The 21,899-nt window shown below is 50.0% G+C and overlaps 11 protein-coding genes across 11 annotated transcripts; 6 read left to right on the top strand and 5 right to left on the bottom strand.

Annotated features, from left to right (window-relative positions):
- Positions 1–496: 496 nt before the first annotated feature.
- Positions 497–897, bottom strand: PV09_05523 (uncharacterized protein). The gene has a single exon (XM_016359042.1). It carries the CDS (start codon positions 853–855, stop codon positions 535–537), a length of 321 nt encoding a protein of 106 aa, XP_016213181.1. The 5' UTR covers positions 856–897; the 3' UTR covers positions 497–534.
- Positions 898–1,616: 719 nt separating this feature from the next.
- On the top strand, positions 1,617–3,008 carry PV09_05522 (3-deoxy-7-phosphoheptulonate synthase; the record flags this gene model as incomplete). The annotated part of the gene is made up of 3 exons (XM_016359041.1): positions 1,617–1,628; positions 1,829–2,786; positions 2,848–3,008. The coding sequence occupies 3 exons, from the start codon at positions 1,617–1,619 to the stop codon at positions 3,006–3,008; spliced, it is 1,131 nt and encodes a 376-aa protein (XP_016213180.1).
- Positions 3,009–3,806: 798 nt separating this feature from the next.
- PV09_05521 (uncharacterized protein) lies at positions 3,807–4,849 on the top strand (the record flags this gene model as incomplete). Its single annotated transcript, XM_016359040.1, has 4 exons — positions 3,807–3,819; positions 3,878–4,014; positions 4,075–4,554; positions 4,610–4,849. The coding sequence occupies 4 exons, from the start codon at positions 3,807–3,809 to the stop codon at positions 4,847–4,849; spliced, it is 870 nt and encodes a 289-aa protein (XP_016213179.1).
- Positions 4,850–5,192: 343 nt separating this feature from the next.
- On the bottom strand, positions 5,193–6,317 carry PV09_05520 (uncharacterized protein; the record flags this gene model as incomplete). Its single annotated transcript, XM_016359039.1, has 2 exons — positions 5,193–5,830; positions 5,885–6,317. The coding sequence occupies 2 exons, from the start codon at positions 6,315–6,317 to the stop codon at positions 5,241–5,243; spliced, it is 1,023 nt and encodes a 340-aa protein (XP_016213178.1). The 3' UTR covers positions 5,193–5,240.
- Positions 6,318–7,179: 862 nt separating this feature from the next.
- On the top strand, positions 7,180–8,124 carry PV09_05519 (uncharacterized protein; the record flags this gene model as incomplete). The annotated part of the gene is made up of 2 exons (XM_016359038.1): positions 7,180–7,887; positions 7,978–8,124. 2 exons carry the CDS (start codon positions 7,180–7,182, stop codon positions 8,122–8,124), a joined length of 855 nt encoding a protein of 284 aa, XP_016213177.1.
- On the bottom strand, positions 7,845–9,605 carry PV09_05518 (uncharacterized protein). Its single transcript, XM_016359037.1, has one exon. It carries the CDS (start codon positions 9,517–9,519, stop codon positions 8,353–8,355), a length of 1,167 nt encoding a protein of 388 aa, XP_016213176.1. The 5' UTR covers positions 9,520–9,605; the 3' UTR covers positions 7,845–8,352.
- Positions 9,606–9,853: 248 nt separating this feature from the next.
- PV09_05517 (threonine synthase) lies at positions 9,854–11,723 on the top strand (the record flags this gene model as incomplete). Its single annotated transcript, XM_016359036.1, has 6 exons — positions 9,854–9,888; positions 9,941–10,002; positions 10,060–10,357; positions 10,408–10,531; positions 10,581–10,607; positions 10,656–11,723. The coding sequence occupies 6 exons, from the start codon at positions 9,854–9,856 to the stop codon at positions 11,721–11,723; spliced, it is 1,614 nt and encodes a 537-aa protein (XP_016213175.1).
- A 495-nt stretch (positions 11,724–12,218) lies between these two features.
- PV09_05516 (phosphoribosylaminoimidazolesuccinocarboxamide synthase) lies at positions 12,219–13,188 on the top strand (the record flags this gene model as incomplete). Its single annotated transcript, XM_016359035.1, has 2 exons — positions 12,219–12,744; positions 12,794–13,188. The coding sequence occupies 2 exons, from the start codon at positions 12,219–12,221 to the stop codon at positions 13,186–13,188; spliced, it is 921 nt and encodes a 306-aa protein (XP_016213174.1).
- Positions 13,189–13,506: 318 nt separating this feature from the next.
- On the top strand, positions 13,507–14,682 carry PV09_05515 (uncharacterized protein). Its single transcript, XM_016359034.1, has 2 exons — positions 13,507–13,686; positions 13,744–14,682. The coding sequence occupies exons 1-2, from the start codon at positions 13,511–13,513 to the stop codon at positions 14,534–14,536; spliced, it is 969 nt and encodes a 322-aa protein (XP_016213173.1). The 5' UTR covers positions 13,507–13,510; the 3' UTR covers positions 14,537–14,682.
- Positions 14,683–15,481: 799 nt separating this feature from the next.
- PV09_05514 (uncharacterized protein) lies at positions 15,482–17,289 on the bottom strand. The gene is made up of 2 exons (XM_016359033.1): positions 17,018–17,289; positions 15,482–16,915 (listed from the first exon to the last, which is right to left on the bottom strand). Exon 2 carries the CDS (start codon positions 16,836–16,838, stop codon positions 16,098–16,100), a length of 741 nt encoding a protein of 246 aa, XP_016213172.1. The 5' UTR covers positions 16,839–16,915; positions 17,018–17,289; the 3' UTR covers positions 15,482–16,097.
- A 1,215-nt stretch (positions 17,290–18,504) lies between these two features.
- PV09_05513 (uncharacterized protein) lies at positions 18,505–21,605 on the bottom strand. The gene is made up of 2 exons (XM_016359032.1): positions 21,359–21,605; positions 18,505–21,299 (listed from the first exon to the last, which is right to left on the bottom strand). Exons 1-2 carry the CDS (start codon positions 21,432–21,434, stop codon positions 18,898–18,900), a joined length of 2,478 nt encoding a protein of 825 aa, XP_016213171.1. The 5' UTR covers positions 21,435–21,605; the 3' UTR covers positions 18,505–18,897.
- Positions 21,606–21,899: the final 294 nt, after the last annotated feature.

Genomic DNA, 21,899 nt, shown 5'->3' with positions numbered 1-21,899 from the left:
CTCCCTGTCTGTACATCGTCGGTTATACGCAAAACAGCTGCTAAAGAATCAATGGCCTAGCAACAGCATATGCCTCTAGCAGGGAAATCTTGCGGCTGTCCGGATTCAGCTGCTACAGATTATGACAAGAACATCCGCTTTAGTCGTTGCATGCGCAGATATTTCTCATAGAATTGAAAACAGTTGGGGCTTAGCAGGCCACAGAGCTTCACGCAGCACCAGTTGCAAAGGGCGTGCGTCGAGCTACTACTTTTCCCAGGCCAGTTCCGATATTAATCTAGCTCATTGACATTTGATTAACAGCTTGAAACCGAAGTATCCTCAGCCCGGAATCATAGCCTTGTAAATATGAGAAATTTTTCAATGTCACCTTTGGCACTGTGCTCTTTCAGCTCGTAACTACTCCATACTTGAAAGTGAAACAGTAAGCATCATTTAATCACTAAGAGAAGTTTTATCTGCCTCTTCCTCTTGCGAGGAAGCAGTCAACACTCAACGAACATCGGAACCCTGTGACTTGGTAGTCTGTCTCCATTAAGCCGCTGGAACGCCTGGTTGAGTTGTCTTCGAAGGCCGTGATCGCCCACATTCGTACCATCCTAGACAACATTTGAGGCCCCCAGACTGAGACCCTCGCTTGCCTCGATTATAGCCGGCGAATGATGGGAATACTGGAGCCATCGTTTGGACGGATATATAATAATGAAACCGTCTTCTCGAGCACATGCTGCTCTGAGGGAGTCTGCAAGCGTACCTTCTTCGACACGAACACGATATCTTAGGGAAGCAGGATGCCACATCAAAGAGGCAAAATGAGCAAGAGAGAGAAGGTTTGTGTATCTTTGTTCTCGACATCAATGCTCTCACTAAAAATTGTTTCTTTTAGAGCGGCTGCGCTGACCATGGATAATATTCGTCGTAACATAAGCAGGACGTACGGCATAAAACGTCAACTTGCGACATGTTCGTGTACGGAGAATCAGATTCATGACAGCTGTATTTTACATTCCCTCTTATCGGGCAGAAGATGTCAGCCATATAAATCGTCGTGCTCAGTGTAAGAAGGGGACTGGTCTTCCGCGCTTTGTCCGATGAATCAAGAGAACTCATTCTTTTAAACCCGACCTTCAACCCAGGACTACCAGCAAACCAGATGATAGCGAGTACATAGAACTAAGGCCAAGTGCAAACCAACACTAAAACGGACTTAGGGACACGAGACGAGCTTCGCCGCGTCAAATCACGTGGTTGTGGGCTGATGGCTCATATGATTTTTGGAAACTTTGCCGTAACTTGCGTTGTTGTCCTGCCCGAACTCTGCACGTACCGCGGCACAGCAGAAATGGACACTCCAATTACGGTGGCCGCAATTGCCCACGCCGCCACTGCGATTGGTGAGGACGAAGGTCCGAGATCGGCCCATTGGCACTGGCGGGACCCCAGCGGTTTGGAGGTTTGATGCAATTGGCATAAATATTTTAGAACAGTCACTCGCCGCAGAGCCTACAACTGTGCTTCTGCCATAAATAGCGTGGACACACGAACACGTACGCCATTTTAAATCGAGCGTTCATTCAAGCGAAGAGTATATCTGTGTGGAACAATTGCGAGTCAACATGGCATCTCCAGTAAGTCCTGGGATCACTTTCACGGTCATTCTCGCACAACTACGTACAAACCAAATGACGAGTAATTCTTATGATCTCACAAGCGATCGATGAGGCCAGCAAATCCATCTGCTGAGCAAACTGCAGCTGCTCTTATTCTACCACGCCCTTCATCGTCACACATTGCCCTCTCAGTGCTCAGCGCCTAACAAGTCGCACAGTACTACATCGTGAACAAGCACGTCGGCGACAAGCAAAACTCTGAAGATTGGCGAATTCGTGGCTATAATCCCCTCACCTCACCAGATTTGCTTCAGCACCAAATACCACAGACGCCAGCCAGCAAAGCCACCGTGCTGAAGGGTCGTGATGAAGCTGCGGATATTGTACAAGGCCGTGATGCACAAGGACGACTCCTGGTCATTGTAGGACCCTGCTCTATTCACGACCCGAAGGCCGCCCTCGAGTACTGCGACCGTCTGCTAAAAGAGAAGGAAAAATACAAAAATGAGCTTTGCATTGTCATGCGTTCCTACCTCGAGAAACCGCGTACAACCGTTGGATGGAAAGGCCTAATAAATGATCCGGACATCGACAACACGTTCAACATCAACAAGGGTCTGCAAATCTCGCGAAAGTTGTTCGTGGACTTGACCGAACGAGGCATGCCTATCGCAAGCGAGATGCTCGACACCATCTCGCCTCAGTTCCTGGCTGACCTCCTCAGCGTTGGCGCCATCGGTGCGCGGACGACAGAGAGCCAGCTCCACCGTGAGCTGGCCTCGGGTCTTTCCTTCCCGGTCGGCTTCAAAAACGGAACAGATGGTGGTCTCGGCGTGGCTATCGATGCGATAGGAGCCGTCAAACATCCTCACCACTTTCTTTCAGTCACAAAACCTGGCCTTGTCGCCATCGTCGGTACCGATGGAAACGAGGACAGCTTCGTGATCTTGAGAGGTGGCAAGAGTGGTCCGAACTACGAGGCCAAGTTCATTGCTGAGGCAAAGGAGGCGCTTGCCAAGGCAGGCGTCAATGGTAGACTGATGGTAGACTGTTCGCATGGGAATTCATCGAAAAATCACAAAAATCAGCCGAAGGTCGCAAGCGACGTGGCAAGGCAGATTGCGAATGGCGAAACGGCAATCATGGGCGTGATGATAGAGAGCAACCTCAACGAGGGTGAGTGTTTTTAAGAAAAATTGAACCAATCTCTTTTCACACTTTCTAACATGAAGACAAGGTAACCAGAAGGTGCCCAAGGAGGGTAAGGAAGGTCTCAAGTATGGCGTTAGCATTACAGATGCTTGCATTAACTGGGAAGATACCGAGCTTGTGCTCGCTGAGCTTGCTGAGGCTGTGATCAAGCGACGCAAAACTTTGCAGATCAACGGACATGCTTAGATTCTTTAACAGCATACGGGCGCAGGGCCGGTACGACAAAAAAGTATGTGGGCAGCCTTGAGGGTGAGAATGATTGATTATTGTTTTTGTGCTTTAGTTGTGCATGGCGTTCAAGGTGGGATAAGCATGTGTCGCATGAGCAGGGCGTTTTCCCAGGAAGTCGGGTAGCGAGACTGTGTCGAATGTGATCATGTCCAAAGCAAAGCAGCGAGTGTCGAGCCGAAGCAAAAGGCTGGCTCGACTGTTCGTCCTCTTTTTGCCCCGGCATGTCTGGAGACGAAGTTGGAATCATTCACTATTTCTAGCACATGAATGGAGAGCAAATGACAGTTCGCGGGGAGAAGCGTGGGCCCTGATTTGCAAGCGCATCCTGGCTGACTTCGCCAAGAGCGGTAAACTGCCCATCATTCCAGCCTTTCTTCCATCTCTGCCGAGCGACCGTCTCAGCGCATGCTAGACATCGCCTACAAGTCCAGCTAAACGTGGTCGATATTGCACTCTGACGTCCGCATACCCAGTCTTCTGCTTTGTCCCTTTAATCTGATCCGTTTTCTGCCAGCAGTCACACTCTCTAGCTCGGTCAGCCCATCCTGTTCCGAAGCCGTTCTCTTACCAGTACGCTTTCCGACCAGTCACACCCGGCACCTCGCCTTCACTCTATACTCTTCGCCATAAATTGATCCGTTCTGCTAGAGGAGTCTCGGTCGTGGATACCTACATCTATTCAAGCTGCGCGACGCCGTATATTCCTCCTTCGTTCTGGCGTCGCACGACTAAGGACTCCCCGCCACCACCAGCATGTCTGATACGTGTAAGTGCTCCTGCGCATCCACATTTATAGGACGCGGATGTTGACGCCGCGACCGCAGTGACCGCAGATGAGGAGCGCGAGTACACCGTCATCATCGATGACATCTTGGCGCATTCTGACCTCAACACTGTCTCTGCGAAGGCTATTCGTAAGGGCATTCAGCAGCGAGTCGATCATGACATTTCAGTAAAAAAGGCGAGACCGAGACTAGCCACTTTGGCTATGTTTGTAGCGCATCTATCTAATGCCAAGTAGAAACCCATCACAGACTTGATCATGTCGCGCTTTGACAAGGTCACCGCAGAACAGTCGGCAGGCTCCGCGCTTCCTTCCGCTGAATCTGCTCCTTCTCATCCGGCGCCTCCAGCAGTCAATGGCAATGGCACGTCCGCCTCCCCGCCAGCCAAACCCCAGCCCAATGGCACAAGCAAGAAACGCTCGTCTCCCACACTTGATGAGGAGGAAATTTCAAGCGTTGCTAATACTCCGCCGCCCAAAAAGAAGACTAAATATGAAAAGAGTCAAACGGAGACAGACGCTGAGTATGCCGCACGCTTACATGCCGAGCTGAATAGATTAGAAAGGTCAACTAGAGGTGGCGGCGCGTCAGCGAGACGGAAGCCGGTTGTCAAGAAGAAGAGCAAAAAGAAGAGCCGGGCGACTGTGAATTCGGATGACGATTCCGAGGCTGGGAGCGGCGAGAAGAAAGAAGTCAAGAGGACGGGTGGTTTTCACGTATGTTCAGCTTGTCATGCAATTCTTTGGCCAACCTGTTAATCTTTTTTTATAGAAACCACTTGCGCTCTCGCCACAACTTTCGGCGTTGGTCAATGAAACACAACTCTCACGTCCGCAGACCGTCAAGAAAATATGGGATTACATCAAGGCTCGCGGCCTGCAAGATCCCAACGATAGGCGGCAGATCATCTGCGACGATGCCATGCGCAGTGTCTTCAAGACGGACAAGGTTCACATGTTCACCATGAACAAGATCATCAACACACACTTATATGAGATGGAAGAAGCGTAATTGCGGCACGCATATTGGGGAAATGGAAAACGAAATTATGAGCACAACGGCATTGGGTATATCGGAGGATGGCGACCGGAGCGTGATGATACGAGCTTTAAGGCTCATTGCATGACCTGCCTACACCCAGCACTGGTTTAGGGAATATTTCCGATTAGCATGGCGAATTTTCGGAACTCTTGCATAATCTGACATTTAGCTTTGGTTCTTGAACCTTCAACGAGAGGACATGCGTTCAAGTGGACATATGGTACATTACCCATGAATCGCCAAGCTACTCGTAATTTGAAGGAGATCAGTCATAGATAATCATGGAAGCCTTTTTTTCGGATTTTGTTTCCACCTACGACTTGGATTTTTCTCTTTGCGCTTGTTGCAGCAACTACTTATGCTATTGGAGCAAGATTTCTCTTTTCCTAAAAATAACTACAGAATTGACAATATCGCTGTTATTGGGGATCCATTCAGTCACTAGATCCAAGTCGACAAGATCATAATCGAGACGGTCCACATCAAGGACGGGATAGAGTAAGCCACGCAGGCCATGAGCGCTCCGTACTACCAGCAGAGCGCCATATTTCAGCTTAGACGCCATTGAACATAGTATGGTAAACTTTTCAGCCAGACTGAGGCCAACGAGGGCAGCAAGATAGACAACATCGCTTCCCTCCAGCACAGACGTGGGGACATTGCTTGCTTCGGCATGCATCATGTCAATTTTTGAGTTGAGACCGAGGAGATATGTAAGCTTTTTTGATGCAGCAAGAGCTTGGATGTCGAAGTCGACGTTTGTAACTTTCGCATTGGGAAAATGATGTTTTGAGAGCATGAAAGAAGTTAGTGGGAGTGGTCCAGAGCCGATGAAGGTGATGTGCTCGGGCTCCACGTTCTTTGGAAGTGTTGAGCGAATGAGCGAAGCTTCCACGTCAGTGATGTCGACGTAATTTTGATAATACGGAAAAGCACTGAGGGCCTCGTCGACTATCATCACACATTCAGTAATCATCCCAATCGAGATATAAGAGGCATACTCACAGCCAAGAAGAGTTTGTCTCTTATGATGTTTTGCTATGATCCGATCCGACCAGTAGCATTCCAGCTCTGATTCCCCAGCTGAACATATTGAACGTAAAGTTGGAACGATTTCCTTGACCCGATCGTTCCTTAGTACTCTGTCAACAACATCCTCGTCGAATGGCTGCAAACACAGCGACACCAGCTCATTGAAGACCTGGTTGACTTTGAGATCCGGGACGAGGCTGTGAAGCATGCGAAGCTTTTTATGCAACGCCATGACCTTCTCCACAACGGCGGCCGCTAGAGTGCGATTGGGGTCGATTTCTAGATCAGAAGACGGGAAACCCGAAGAGTCGAAGGCCAATTTCTGGTGTTTGTTGGCATCCTGCGACTTCACCACAATCAATGGGTCCTCAGTATACAAGGTTTCTCTGCGAGCTCGAGGAGCCATCTTTGCGTGTAGATGCGGGCCGTTCCGAAGTTGGTACCGTTCAAATGAGAAGGTTTTTGTTTGGCGGCGCAAGAATTGTGTCTTGAGGAACGGTTTTGCACGCTATGCTGAAGAGCCATGTACCTTGATGGCCACAGGATTTGGCTGCATTGTGTCGGCCCCTAACAAGGAAGAATCTCTTGCAGAACACTTTTTAGCAAATCAGAGGAAACGATTTGATATTACTCATGGGAATGCGCTTTGAATAGGGCGTGCTACGTAAGGAGGAAAAAGAGGCCTATCCCGAGGTCTTCCCAACGTGTATTCGTCTCTTACACCAGTGTCTCTTCCAGTTTCTGCCAGCTGAAAGAATAGCAGGCTATGCTTATATATGCTTCCCATCCATGGCATTGTACTTCTTCTTTGTTCTACCGACTTGACATATGCAGCTTTCTTCCTTGCCACAGATTGTGCGATAAGGGCCGGTGAATGCATACATCTGCGGATGCTTGCGTTGTGAATTTATAGAGTTCTTATCAATTTCTGAAATGGCCGTCGTCTTAGCGACGACACATGAACACGAAACCTCCAGCTTGTTTCGAGAGTCAATACTCCGTCACTAGTAAACGTAAGGATGAGAAAGGAAACCGAAGGAATGTCCACCAAGCTTCAAGGTATCCTCGACGATTTGTTCATGCCGAGAGATATAAGCGCGAAAGTGAAAGAGATACGTTCGCAAGAGTCGGTTCGAAAGGTACGTAGCTTCTACTTCTCATAGCAACCATCAAAACTCCAACATCTGTTCATTTTGCCAGTCACCACGCTGCACAATCGCTTCTAGCTCAATCAAGGTTGATTCCGTTCCGGTCCACGTCATGCAAACATGCGACTTCCGGGTACGATCAACATTGTGAATAATGAATTGCCGAGTCCAGAGTTTCTGGCTAAATATGCACTCCTCAAGCAGAAGCGAAAAGGCGCGAAACGTGGCGCAACAAAGGGAAACAAGAATAGATCGGACAATAAGGCCTCGGGAAACTCAAGTGGCGGCGGAGACAATGTAAAAGGGAACAAAGACGACAACGGAAAGGCTAACAAAGATGACAACGAAAAGACGAACAAAGATGACGACAGAAAGACGTACAAAGATGGCAACGGAAAGACGAATAACGATAACAACGTTGAGAAGAGCGATTTCACTGAAGCTCAAGATCAAGCTTTGATCGAGCACAAGCTTCATGATATGGCATGGAAAGCAATTGCCGCAGACTTGGGTAAGAACGTGGCCCAAGTTAAACAGCGATTTAAGCAAATCAAACCAGCAGATTTCGACGCACGACACTCTGAAGCTCTGGCAGCAAAGAAGGCGAAGCAGCAGCGGGATGAGAAATCTGATGCTAATCAGAACGGTGGAGAGAGGAGCAACGATCGGGACAAAAAAGACAAAGGGATACATAATGGTACCGACACGAACGCAGGTCAAGAGAGTGGATCTACTGGTAAGAAAAAAAGCAAAGCTGATGGTAGAGAAGATGCCCAGAAAGACGAAAATTGGTGGGAACAGCCGGATAAGAACTGGTCGAAAGAAGAGGTAGATTTCTCTCTCTCTTTTTCCTCTCTCTCTTCATTTTTTTCTCTTTCCTCTTAAATTTGTTTTGAGCTTGCGACTGACATGACTTAGCTTGCGGCCCTGCTACATATTTCGAACGAAGAGCTGGTCAACGCTTTTGCTCAGATTTCGTTGCGTCTAGCGGAAGAGGAGGGCAAGCAAGTGCATCCAGCATCAATTGCTGAGAAGATTTTAGGCTCGAAGCCAAAATGGGCGTGATCACTATGCGAGCAAGATGGCGTGCTATCCCGATTATCGCTAAACAGTTGAGGCAGTTATCTCACAACGCCCCATAGGAATTCCTTCGACTCCTCCAGATTAGCTGCGCAAGTGTCGATAGTAATCATGACCTCTGCGACTGATTTACTTGTCTTTTTTGAGATAGCCATACCGCTTTCGTTATCAAATAAATTTGAGATGATTCCCACCTTCACGCGAATCTCACATTCACGATACTCTCTTCGCCTGGAGCAAGGAGGTCTGGGGGTTTACGGCAGCCGCAATCAGACCTTCAGTCTCAATCTTCTTTTGCCATTTCATAGACTCTCCTCTAGCTGTAACGATCGTCATTCGTGCTATAGGTTCTCCTCCACCCAATGTCGGTGTCGCACTTTCAGAGGCTATCGGTGTGTCCTGTTCAGATGCTAATGGAGTTGCCTGCGCTGAATCCATCATGGGGACAGCGCCAAATGTCCATCGGCCAAAGGCCCAATTTAGGATATATCTTCCCGGAAATCCTTCATTCGGTGGGGATGGTGCAGACTCGCCCGTTGATGATCTGGGCGCTTTGAGGCTGTAAAGAATTCCCTTCATTCGGTAGACCTCATCTTTGGGGGCGGCTTTCAGCAAATCCGTGAGCCGTTCAATATCGATTCCGTTTGCGGGGTCATTCGAAGACAACGTAACGGAGAGGACTTCGACCTCGCTTGAATGCTGATCGTTGTGATCATGATTGTGTTTATGTCCACTTTTGGCCATCTTTTTCTCGCTCCGGGCCAATTTCGCGTCCAACCCTAACAAAACCGTTTTGTCTACCCAGCCCTTGTCCGACTGCACACGTGGTGTAGGAACATCAAGCTCTAGATCTAAGATACGATCTATGCAGTCTTCAAGTTGTCTCTCACTCACATGCTCCCATTTATTCAGCACCAGCAGATCCGTATAGCTAGCTTGCAGTTTCGCTGTCATAGACGTGTCGTCATATCCTTTCCAGTTTTCGACATCAATGACAGAAATCACACCGTCCAGGACGTAGTGCTTCGTCTCTTTTGCTATCCTGTTGACTTCCATAGCCAAGGTTGCAGGAAATGCGCTGCCACTTGTCTCAATAACGATACGATCCGGCTTTTGCTCTGCTCGGAGTTGCTCAAGAGCATCTCCTAGAGATCCCACAAGATTGCAGCAGATGCAACCATTCAACAGCTCCCTCACGCCAGATATGGCTTGTGCAGAGGCCAGCTGTGAGTCTACCGCCACATCACCAAACTCATTTTTGATCAATGCAAGGCGATAGTTCTTCGGCAGCTGCGGAATAAGATTCAGTATCAAGGTAGTCTTGCCAGACCCAAGAAAGCCGGTAATTATAGTGATTGGGGTGGGGCTTGCAGATGCCATCACGGTATTTAAAGCTATCCAGCGAGAATGGGAACAAGAAAGTCTGTTTCGGCATTAGCAAAGCCTTTCTATATGGCGAGTGCTCAAGGTTCAGCCAAGATTGCCTTTCTCTGCTCAATGATGAAATTAATCCGATATGCTCCGATGTCGCACGATGAGTGCAGAAAAAAGTTCTGGTCCCTTAATAGCCTTATGGATATGGCGTTGAATCCACGTGGATCATCATACTTATTTGACTCACCGAATTCTGCCTTGGGGCCAGGACCATACATTCTGGCTCAATAGTGTTTCAAGCGTCTATCGGAGAGCACTTTCAGATAGAAGACAGGGCTCAATGGCATCATCTTCGCAATCATACCTTTCCACCAGGTATAACCGGCTAGCTCATAACTTGCCCGACAGAGCGCTTACGCGAAACTAGAGGAGGTTCCTATGGTCTTGGTTTTGAAGAGGTAGTATTGAAGGGTCTTGCGCAGGATGGCGGTGAGTTAATACATGCTGATGTCTCGCAAAGATAAAATCTTACTGGGAACTTCCTAGGCCTGTTCATCCCCCAGGCAATACCATTGTTGAGCGCCGAGGATCTCAGTGAGCTCGAAAATCTTTCTTTCCAAGATCTGGCTGTCAGGATATTCTCCTGTTATATTTCAGAGTCGGAGATTCCTCGCAATGATCTTCGAAAGATTGTCGAGAAGTCCTACTCGACATTCAGAGCCCCAGATGTTACACCCACCGTGACTTTAGATCAAAGTCGCAACCTGTACTTGTTAGAGCTATTTCATGGACCAACCTTCGCTTTCAAGGATGTTGCCTTGCAGTTTTTGGGGAATTTGTTTGAGTATGCTAAGTTGCCATTCTTGATATGCCGGATGACTCTAATATAGCCAGATATTTCCTCGTGCGGAGGAACGAGGGCAAGTCGGGAAAGGACCGAGAGCACCTTACAGTCATTGGTGCGACGAGTGGAGATACAGGTAGCGCTGCAATCTACGGGCTAAGAGGCAAGAAAGATGTATGTCGAGGAAAAAATAGATTGCTTTCTCTAACTAAACATCCTCTAGGTGTCTGTGTTCATCATGCATCCGAAGGTGAATGCCGGCCGTCCTTATGCCCTGGCTGTAGCTAACGACATATAGGGTAAAATAAGTCCCATTCAGGAAGCGCAGATGACTACTGTGACCGATGCCAATGTCCATAATTTGGCCGTCGAAGGCACTTTCGACGATTGTCAAGACTTCGTCAAAGCCTTATTTGGAGATGCAGAGATGAACAAGACGCATCGCTTAGCAGCAGTAAACTCCATTAACTGGGCCCGTATATTGGCACAGATATCGTACTATTTCGCGTCATATTTTTCGTTAAAGCGATCTGGCAAGCTCAACGAAGGAGCTGCCGTGCGTTTCGTAGTTCCAACAGGAAACTTTGGTGACATCCTGGCAGGTTACTTTGCAAAATGCATGGGTCTGCCCGTGGAGAAACTAGTTGTCGCAACAAACGAAAACGACATCCTCTATAGATTCTGGAAAACAGGGCATTACGAGAAAAAGCCTGTTCACGGAAGAGAAGCTGCAGGCGGATACCCCGGAGTCGAGGCTCACGAAGATGGCGTAAAGGAGACGCTTGCGCCTGCCATGGACATTCTCGTCAGCTCGAATTTCGAAAGATTGTTGTGGTTCTTGGCATTTGAAGTCTATGGCAAAGGCGCCATTGAAGAAAAGCAAAAGATTGCTGGCGAGAAAGTCAAGAGTTGGCTAGAAGACTTGAAGGCTGATGGGGGCTTCAGCGTGGAGCCTGCAGTCTTAAATGCCGCGAAACGGGATTTCGAGTCTGAGCGTGTATCTGACAAACAAATCCTCGAGACCATCAAGGCCGTGTATGGCTGGAATGCGGATCAAAAGCATTACGTGCTAGATCCGCATAGTGCAATTGGTGTCAACGCAGCATTGAAGTCTTCTCCATCACCAAGCACAATTACCGTAGTTGCATGTACGGCACACCCAGCAAAATTTTCTGCTGCAGTGGAAGAGGCTTTGAAGGACGAGCAAGGCTTTGATTTCAACAAGACTGTTCTGCCTAAAGAATTCGTAGGTCTAGATCAGTTGCCTAGGCGAGTGACAGATGTTGCGAAAACGGAAGGATTGTCAGGAGTAAGGAGAATTGTGATCGAACAGGTTGAGATGGAGCTTCAAGAAAAGGGCCATTGATCAGTCGAAGCATATCATCTAGAGCCTGGCTAAAACACAGTCCAGCTATTCTTCTTCTCAGACTGAAATTCTACATGCTGGGCCTTCCTAATTCCGTCAGCATTAGACTCCGTTAATGAGTCAACATGATGATCTACTACAGCACCCTATTTGGCATGGCCTTCATGATTTTAAACCTGAGTTCTGCTCAATGCCTTAATTCATCGCAAATTGGAATATTCTTGTGAAATCAAGGACATTATCTGTAACCTTGCGAATCATGCTCGACCGGCATGCTTAGGTCACACCTTAGAGCTCGAAGCAACCTGTACGAAATCGGCGAATTCTGCTCCATGATCAGTTCTTCGCTGACGTGCAGCAAAATCCTCTGAGTGAAAATTACTCTCACTCAGCCATATATCCTACGTAGGAAAGAAACCCATGACTGCCTTCATTTAAGTGCCATTCTACATCATCACTAAAGCAAAACAGCGCCTCAAGCTTTCGTCTTCCACAATGTCTGCTTCAATCACCACAACGGATCTGTCTTCGCTGTATAAGCCCATCGCGAAGGGCAAGGTTCGAGATTTATACGAAGTCGATGAAGCAACTCTGCTTTTCATTGCAACTGACCGTATTTCTGCATACGATGTGATCTTGAAGAATGGAATCCCAGATAAGGGCGCCTTGTTGACCAAGCTCTCCGCGCACTGGTTCGATGTCCTCACAAAAGCCATTCCTTCGTTGAAAACACATTTTCTGACTCTGGAGCTCCCACCTAAGCTTGCAGGAAGCGAGTTTGCAAAACAGTATCTTGGCCGAAGCATGCAAGTGCGCAAGCTGAAAGTCATTCCTCTTGAGTCCATCGTGCGGGGCTACATCACTGGCAGCGCTTGGACTGAGTACAAAAAGCATGGTACAGTCCACGGCATTGCCATGCCGGCGGGGTTGGTTGAGAGCCAAAAGCTAATGACACCAATCTGGACCCCGAGCACAAAGGCTGAACAAGGAGAGCATGACGAAAATATCAGCCCTGAGAAAGGTGCGCTTCAAGAATATTTGGGCCATTCGATAGACTGACCTTTTTACAGCTGCAACCATTGTTGGGAAAGACATCGCGGACCGAGTAGAAAGGCTGTCACTTGATTTGTATACAGCTGCCCGTGATTATGCCGCGGATAGGGGCATCATTATTGCGGACACTAAATTTGAATTTGGGCTGGACGAATCGACTTTACCTCCAACAATCGTTCTTGTTGACGAGGTATTGACTCCAGACAGTAGTCGTTTCTGGAGTGCAGCCAAGTATCAAGCGGGCCGCAGTCAAGAGTCACTCGACAAGCAGTATTTACGAGACTGGTTGACCAGCAATGGATTGAAAGGGAAGAACGACATAAGCATGCCAGAGGAAGTAGTGGCACGAACGAGAGCTGGATATGTAGAGGCATATGAGCGACTCACAGGCGAGAAATGGCTAAGCGGATGACATGACTGTTAAGCCTAATATTTTCTGAATACCTGTGGTGAAGGAATACGCTTCCAGAGCACCGTTGACCCTACATCTTCTAGCAAAATTCTGTTGTACATGTTCTTGAGCACTCCCAATATAGTATCTTTAATCGATGACATCCGGGTGCATAATGAAGACTAATAGAACGTCGGATCATTGCTGATCAGCAAAGCAGCCCCTACGGTTGAACTTGTGCGGAGGTCGACAAATGGTTACCTATTTGGGCATGCACGTGACGTGTTTCGGACGCGGCTAGCGAACTTTCGTTTCGAGCGTCTGAGCGAGCGCATATCACACAATGTCATCGCTCCGAACATTTCTCGCCCGGCGATTATGCGGGCCAAATCCATCAGCATACAGACAAGCACAGAGGAGATGGGCGCGCGTCCATGATGTACGGTACTTCGCAAACCACGGAGTTCAGGAACGAGTCATCGACAGGTACAAGGACAAGTTAGATAGGAAGGCTAAAGAGTGAGGAGCCATCTGGGATCGAAACCTATGACTTCGGAAACTGATAAAGTCATGCAGGCAAGGCCACAAAAGTGTTAGCGATCTTCAAGAGGCCTACAAGGACAAAATCGAGAAATTGCGGAAGGAAGCCGTAGTACCCGGCGCAACTGGCCCTCTCGAATTTGATGGCAAGAGCAAGGTGACTTCGGCCATCGGAAAAGAGACTGGATTTGCAAGGCCTCCTCCTCCTCCTCCTCCTCCTCCTCCCAAGCCTGTGGGCCAAAATGCAGACGCGGCGTTATCACCACCAGGCATCAAGACACTCTCGTCGTTTCTCGATGTTGCGAAGACGAGAGAATTGCCACCAACAGAGATAGAGTACATTTGGCGCATCCGGCATGCATCGAACCCACAGTCGCTACACTTCATCATACCGCAAGAAACGTATGCGCACATCGCTTTGAACGCGAAGAAACACCCCCAGTTCATCTTACCATTGCCGCGAGAAGAGGAGGGTGCGGAGATACACTTTTTGCAGTTTACCTGGCCTCACACTCATACTGTCAACATATTGTTCACTCATCTGGCAGAGTACAAGCTGCGGGGTGAATTCGCGACACCTCACACAACAATATCCTTGCATGAGGAGCTACTGCAGGACAAAGGTGTCGTGCTAGGCCAAGGAGTCGTCACGGAGAACCGAGGTGTCAGTGTGGACGAGGCAAAATGGTTGATGATGTGCCTGCAGAAGTTCTATGGCTTGCAGGGCCAAGAGAGCCAAGCAAGGAAAAGACTCATGGAGATGTTCAGCAACGGCGACGTAGGATTTGATGTACAATTATTGCTCGACGAAGCCGAGCGGATCAACTGAGCCTTTCATGTTTCTGGCTATGTACTGGATAGATCATGGGACAGCAAGGGGGCCTCGTGCCCACCTACCCCTTCTTACCGGCCGAAAGGTCGAAATATTGAATCTCTCTTCTCCTAGTCGAAATAAAAAAAGGTCTCGTCTTGGTAGCTTTCGTAACCCGTCACGCTCCTGCTCATCTCCAACAAGTCTCGCATCATCCGCGAGATCTACCGCTTAACTTAGATCATGCCAGTTCGACATGGTTGAGAGTGGATATCTGCAAAGCTTCCGCAGAACAGACCACAGCCAAGCGAAGTCTCATCTGCTCTTCATTTCCACATTTCACGAGCCATCCAGAACTGCCACCGGAGCTCATGATGCAGGAACGCAAGTATGACTCTGTGCCTCACTTCGTGCTTCATCAGCCGCAATCATTCTTCCGACTTGCATCAGCATCTCCCGTTTCACCTTCTCAAGAAAGGGCGACGCATGTCTCAGACTTTGCCAGACAACCTCACGAACCATCCATCACGCCCCAAGAGAAGACGACATCTCACCTGGGGGCTTTGATTCGCCCCAGCGTGCCCTTCAATCTCAAACCCGCACTTAGCCTCAGCGCTTAAGTGCATTAGCGCGTAGCGAGTCGCGGCTCGCTATTGGGTACCGGGGAACGGGAGAGGGTGATCCCCAGTGCTGGGATAAACGTTGTCTACTAGCTCCTAATTTTATCGATTGTCCGCAAATTAGCGTGATTTGCACTCGTGAGGACTGGTGAATCATTTTGGCTGCTCAATCGGCAGACTAAGGAGAGGAGAGGACAGTGGGCAGGAGTACCTCGGCGAGATATTGGATGCTTGAGATAGCACATGATGTAAACAATTCCTTGCGAGGCCCAGCGGAGGAGGAGCCGTTTCTTGAGATGGTTGGATTATTGGCAAGGCTGCTTCATGCAGCATGGAACTATTGAACCTAGTACCTGATCTGTGACTGCATGTGCTGAGACGGCATAGTACAGCACGGCGTGCACAGAAAGCTTGGTGCTAACTAGTCATGTGCATCAGTCACGCCGCAAGACTGTCGGTGTGCTTTGCAAAACAAAGGACAGACTAAAAGGCGTGAAAACAGGAACAACACCATAAGTGGTTTATCCAGACAAGAGTTGAACCGGATATAGAGCAATCATGGGCTCCACATAACTCCATGCAGAAATTAAAAAAAAAAAGGTACGCAAATGCGCAATTGATCTCTTGATCCATGTATTAATAGTATAATGTTGGCATCGCAAAAGCCGCGGCCTGAAATCAAGTACATGACGTTCGAAATGAGATCAAGACCACTGCTTTTTCAGCCCGTTCATCCAATAGTCATCAAGTCATTCCCGAGTAATATCGGTTTCAGGTCTCGTCCTAGTCTAAGGAGAGGCAATGCGATACAAATGAGACAACATACAGTTGACAAAGACTTCGGTGAGTCACTTAGGATAACTTTCACATCTCCAGGATCGTGAAGGTGTCGTGGGGGTCGAACGACACTGGGGTGCAATGTCGAGATGATTGGGTGTTTTGGATCAATACGTAAGGTGCTATGAAGATTCATCGGTTGCTTCGACCTTTCGCTTCTTGCTTGGCGGAACTGGCTCTACAATGGGCGTGCGCGAATAGTGTGTGATAGTCCTCGTCACAACCTGGCGGACGCTCATGTGCGTTGTACGGCTCTTGTCAGCGTCAGTTGAGTCCCGTGGTGACCAGGCGGCGCTATACGGAGAGTACAACGAGGACGCGCTAAGAGGCGACCGTGCATTCCCAGGTGAGTACGGACTTTGGGGAATATGTAGCCGCCGTGGGGTTCGTGCCGATACAGGACGCGTGAATGGTGATGGAGGTGGAATGACTCTGCCTGTTGGGGCCGAGATTGGCTCTGGTCGCTTCCTTCTCGTCGTCTCTGACGAGGCTGAGGATAGGCTGCTTGACCTTGAGCTTTTCGATCGTGGCGAAGACGGTTTTGAAGAATCCGCTTGCGCAGTGGATGTGAAAGATGCCGACGATGCCGTAGTGACGATTGACTCCGTGGAGGATTGGGAGGAGAGTGTCGGTTTCTCATTGAAACTGAACCGGGTGTTGGAAGCAGATAGCGGGCTCAGAAGAGTCGGTGAGAGCTTTGAGAGGAAGTCTAGATATGCTGCTGGAGGTGTAATGGGTGTTTTTTGGTTCTCCTCCTGCTTTATAAACGTTGGCGTGCCAACACATGGGCTGCGCATCTCGGAAGGAAACGAGGCTGACAACGGCGTCTTCAAGGCCGACAGCTGCGGCTTTGTGGTTGTCATGATTAAGGCCGACGAAGACCTTGAAACTTGATGAGCTTCAAGGTCACTCTGGAGAAGGCGAGTGAGGTCTTGACAGCCTGGAGACGTGTGAGTGAAGGAAGGTAATGGACAAAGCAATAAATCATGGGAAGCGACCCGACAGAGCGGGTTAATGGCAGCTAAATGACCTTTAAACGTACCTAATTAGCCGCCGCTTGGGAGCGAGACCAAGGCAAAGAGTCCAAGTCGAGCTGCACGCTGAGAGACGCGAACAAGACAGATTTCGCAGCCGGGTTGGGAACGGCCAGCGACGCTATAAGCAGGTAACGAACAAAACCCGGCGCTTCGAAAGGGCGGCAGGAAAGGCTCGAAGATGTATTATGGCCGCAAATCTGCTAAGAACAGCTCAGAAATGCACCTTAGGCGCCCCTAGTCCCAATGCGGAGACGCTAAGGGCTGGAGCTCGGCTGGCAGGCCTATTGGAGCGCGGAAGCAGACAAAGGAGGCACTGCAAGGCCGTGCCCTGTGAACTTCGTTCTGCGCTTCTGTGACCTTTCGCTCTTGCAATGGGCTTTTGGCTGAAACGGGGAGTGTGATTCGTCTGTACGCCAGATGCACCAGGTGTCTGACGAAGCTGACAAGCCAAACAAGGGTGGGGTGGACGACTGCAGCCCTTCCGCGTCGACAACGTTCCGGAAGACTTTGCTTTGGGAGTGGCTGAGAAGGGATCTGGATCTGGCGGGCTGCCTTGTCCCCGTGACGGGCCTGTAACGTGTATGTCAGGCAGGATTGGAGGTCTGCAAAACCCGGCCCCCAGTCGAATCGTGTGCGGAGAATGAGGTGGAAAAGGATACGATTCGAGATGTGGATGGCCAAGATCAGCACGCGGTCGACGAGAACGAGCTCAAAGTGAAGTAAACCAGTTCCAGCTGGACGTGATCGCAGATAGTGCCAGCGTCAAGACGCAAAGCACGGCCAGGCCGACGAGGAGTGCCTGGGCAGGATGATTGTGACTCGGGAGGCAAAGTGCAGCTAATTAGGCTGCAAGAGGAAAGATCGTGGAGAGAGAAGAAGAAGGAAAAAAGAAAAGTGAGCCGGGTCTGCTTTGCAAGATACCGTGACCTGAGCCCGCATTTTATGCTCAGCTTCAGGCTCCTAAGCAGCCAGACTTCTAAACTTGGTTTCTTGGACTCCGAGATTCGAGAAATCAGATTTCCGTGCGTGCGTGTGTGCTTGTGCGCGCGCTTGCTCTCTGTATTCGTACTTGGGATTTGGAAAAGAAATAAAAAGAAACCCGTAAACAGCGTCACGCTCAAGAGGCAGAGTGGCTGACCGCTGGCCTCTACCGTGCCTGTACCACATCGACTTCGAGGGAGCGCTTCCTTGAAGCTGGCGTCGCGCCGGCCCGCACACGATGTATTCCTGGCACTTTGAGCATCTACTGGTCAGGGCCATTGGAGCTACTTCGCTGTTCGCGGGTACGTAGGGTTTGTGGTATTCGTGGTTCCAGGCGCCTAAAGCTGTCAAATGGCCATCAAGACCCGGCGCTACGTTAGCCTTGTCCTAGTCGAGCTAGATCGCCAACCTTAAATTACACCACCCGGCGCTATATCGACCTTCTTAGACACCAATCACAACTCTTCCATGTCGTCGAGAGGAGCAGCATCATATGCATGGAAGTATTGGAAGGCTTAGAGGACGCACAAGATAAAAAACGAATCACACTGAGCAGGTTGGAGCACGGAGAAATGCAGGCCAACTGGCTGATGTTCGTTGTAGACTCGAAATGCTGACCATCTCTTTTACATTGTGCTTGTACACGTCATATGCGTATCCATCAGTGCGGCAAAAATCGACATGCGATCACATGGCGCTTCAGTGCTTTCGCATCCGACGAATGCCGCTGTAGGATTCGTCCTTGGGGGACGTCGTCATTCCTTAAGCGTCGTAGTGCCACGACAAAAGACCTTCAAATTTCTATGTACAAACACGACCAGCACGGTGCCGTGCTGCACCTTGCGAGGCGGAGGTTTGAGTAAGACCTGAATCACGAAGTAGATGCGAAGCTCAGTGCCTAGAATCAGCCCGTAGACAGAGCGGCTAGCTCATCAGCGCCCTCAAAAGGCACCACCTGCGCGCCTACCATGATGGTTGGAGCCTGTGCCTCGGGTGTACGGTCGTGCGCGGTCTGCACATGGCAAGCGTGCTGACCAAAATACACTTTCCCGTCAAATCTTCTGGTCTTCGCGAGAGTGCTGAAGGGTTCCGACGCCCGCTCTCCCGTCTCTTGATTGACACACACCATCTGACAGCGCGTACACGAGCCCAACATCTCGAAATATTGACCCCCTATCTTGACAAATTTCCAAAAGTCTTCTTCGTAGGGGGACTGGAAGTAGCCATATGCGCTGCTTCTATGATATTCTGCAACGACAATGTTTGCACGGAAGGCCTCCGCATGCACGGCCCTGCCGCCGTTTGCCTTGATCTGCTCGTTGAGGCAGTTGAGGCTTGATCGCGAGATCATCAAGATCGGACTCTCATTTGATAGCAAGATGGGATGGGTAGGGATATCGACAGCCACGCGTTGCTCGTCAACGGGAAAGCTGCCGGGGATATGATGTTGGTCATGATGAAGATGCACTGCTGGGTCGTCCCGTCGTTGAAAAGCCTGCCGATGAGCTTTAGCGTACCTTGAGAGTCCGTTCGGCGGAAAACGAGCTAATTGGCAAGCCACCCCTAATGCTTCCGTAAAGAATTGCGTGATGGCAGGTGACTGGTACGTGCGGGCGGCTACGGTATCCCCGCAGACCTTCGCATTTCGTACTTTAAGCCCATGCTCTGAGGAGAAATAACCCGGGTCATCTGATAGAGGAATCATGATCGGTCGAATGCCAGCCTCGCTGTCCGCAAAGCTCACGTGCATGACACCCTGCTCCAAGTCGATCCTCGGCTTGATGAGTGCCATACGTGGGTAACGCTTTTGACTAAGAGCAGTGCCAGTCCCCGGTCGAACAAGGCACCACTCTCGATCCCAGGCGAGGCCTGTTGGGTGTACATGCCAAGGGATGCGAGGTGGTATCCTATATCCCGCACAGCTCTTGATTGGAAACACGGTAAGACTTTCGACGTACCAACGGTCTTCCTCGCGTGAAGGACTAGGCGGAAACTCGAGGATCGGGACATGTTGTTCTACAAAAAACTCCTCCATGAAATCCACAAACCTTTGCACGTCCCGCATCGTGCTCATGGCACCCAAGCTCAGGCGTATCATTCCTGTGGGTTTGCCGTGCATGACATCGCCTTCTTGCCCGCAACGTTGTCCGGCGGAAAAGTTTCGTTTCATCTCCCACGGTTCCAACTGCAACGACGACGCTATTCCACCTGGATTGCACAGTCCGCCGGTGCGCAATTGAATGTTTCGAACGGCAGCCAGTTTTTCGACCTCCGAGTTAGGCACCCAGCCGCCATGCACGTTCATGATGTTGAACGCAACGATCGGTCCTTGAGTTCGCGCGTCGGCATAATCGCTCGTCGCGCCTTTATACACGTGACAGACCGGCCGTCCATTTCCGTGACGAAGCGATGCAAGCTTGTCGTAGAGCGTTTTCGCCAAAAGCGCGCAGTGCTCAGAAACGCACCGTAGCGACCCGAACAGCTCTTGATGCACGTCCATGGCAGAATGCAACGCGATGATGCTGTGTATGGGAAGCGTGCCATCCTCGAGCTGCTCGTACAAGCACTCGGCCTTCTTCGCATGCCACTGCTCTTTCAGGCACAAAACCATGTCCACCGTCCCGCCGCCAAAGTATTTCCTGTTCTGGAAGATCTCAGAAGCGGCCTTGCGAACGATGAGGGCACCCAAGTCTGGAAAGCCGAATATTTTGTACAAACTCATGACCGTGAAGTCTGGCGCTGCAGTCGCATCGCTAAGGTCCAGTGGTGTGGTCGAGACGTACGCCGCGGCGTCGAGCAGAGAGTACGTAGACTTCTTCCTCCGAGCTCGTGCACACCACTCCAGTGGTAGCCGCCGTCCATTCATGTTGGATTGCGCTGGATAGGCAAGGACTTGGTACTCAGACCGCTCCTGGTCGTTGTCGTCCTGCAGCCAATGCTCCACATCCTCGTCTGATCCAAAGCACAGATAGCGGTTCGCCACTTCCCGCATGCCTACCAAACTAGTGTGAGAGTCGATGTGGTAGCCCAGCCAATATCCTTCGCTGCTGTCCCGCAAAGCGTCCATAACAAGCTTGATTCCAGCCGTTGCGTTGGCCACAAATACGACCTCGAAGTCGTCCGGGCTGGCATTAAACAGGCCTAGCAAACGGAGCCGTGCGTCTTCAATTCGCTTTGACGCATTCTGGGAAGCCGCAGACGCCGAATGTGGGTTGCCGTAAAGGTTTCCAACCATATCTGCCGAGAAGCGTTCGATGGTTGACTTCGCGTACAGGGTAGTGCCTCCATGATCGAGATACGTTACGTCTGCGATTTTGCTGTCGTGAGTAACATATTCCATGCCCGCTCTCAGTGTGCAGCCCCACCTTTCAACATGGGATATTCTCGCTCTCTAATGCTTTCAAGGTGGCTGTCGTAGCCGACCTGTTGGGTGTGTGCCATGTTCAGCACTGGCAGTGTGAGCGAAGATAAGACCAAAGCTAGCGACGGGGGCGAAGCACCCGCAAGCGACAGTTCTTTTCAACCGCAATCGATAAAAGGAGGACAGAAACTAGGCCGTTGGGCATCCATGAGAGACGGGCAAGCGTTCTTTTGACCTTTCTGCACTGTTTATGGAGGTCTTGACTTGGAGAGAGCGGAGCATGCCGGTCTCCGTCGCCGCACGTCGTGATTGGATGGCAGATGGCGGAGTGATCTCACCTGGACCAACATTCCGCGATGGATCTTGCATGGCCATGCATACCGACACGTCCTCTCACGGCCGACTTTCCGTCCAAAGGCGGTGACAATAATTGTTCTTGGGAAAAATCCCATTGCATGGAAGGCTCGCACGCAAGTAACGAAGCGATCAAGCTCTTCAATCAACAGGAACGGCTCTCTACAGATGTTTCGCAAAAGGAGCGAGGG

The sequence above is a fragment of the Verruconis gallopava genome, assembly GCF_000836295.1.
Source record: "Verruconis gallopava strain CBS 43764 unplaced genomic scaffold supercont1.17, whole genome shotgun sequence".
Classification (NCBI taxonomy): domain Eukaryota; kingdom Fungi; phylum Ascomycota; class Dothideomycetes; order Venturiales; family Sympoventuriaceae; genus Verruconis; species Verruconis gallopava.
This window is presented reverse-complemented; position numbering and strand designations above follow the sequence as displayed.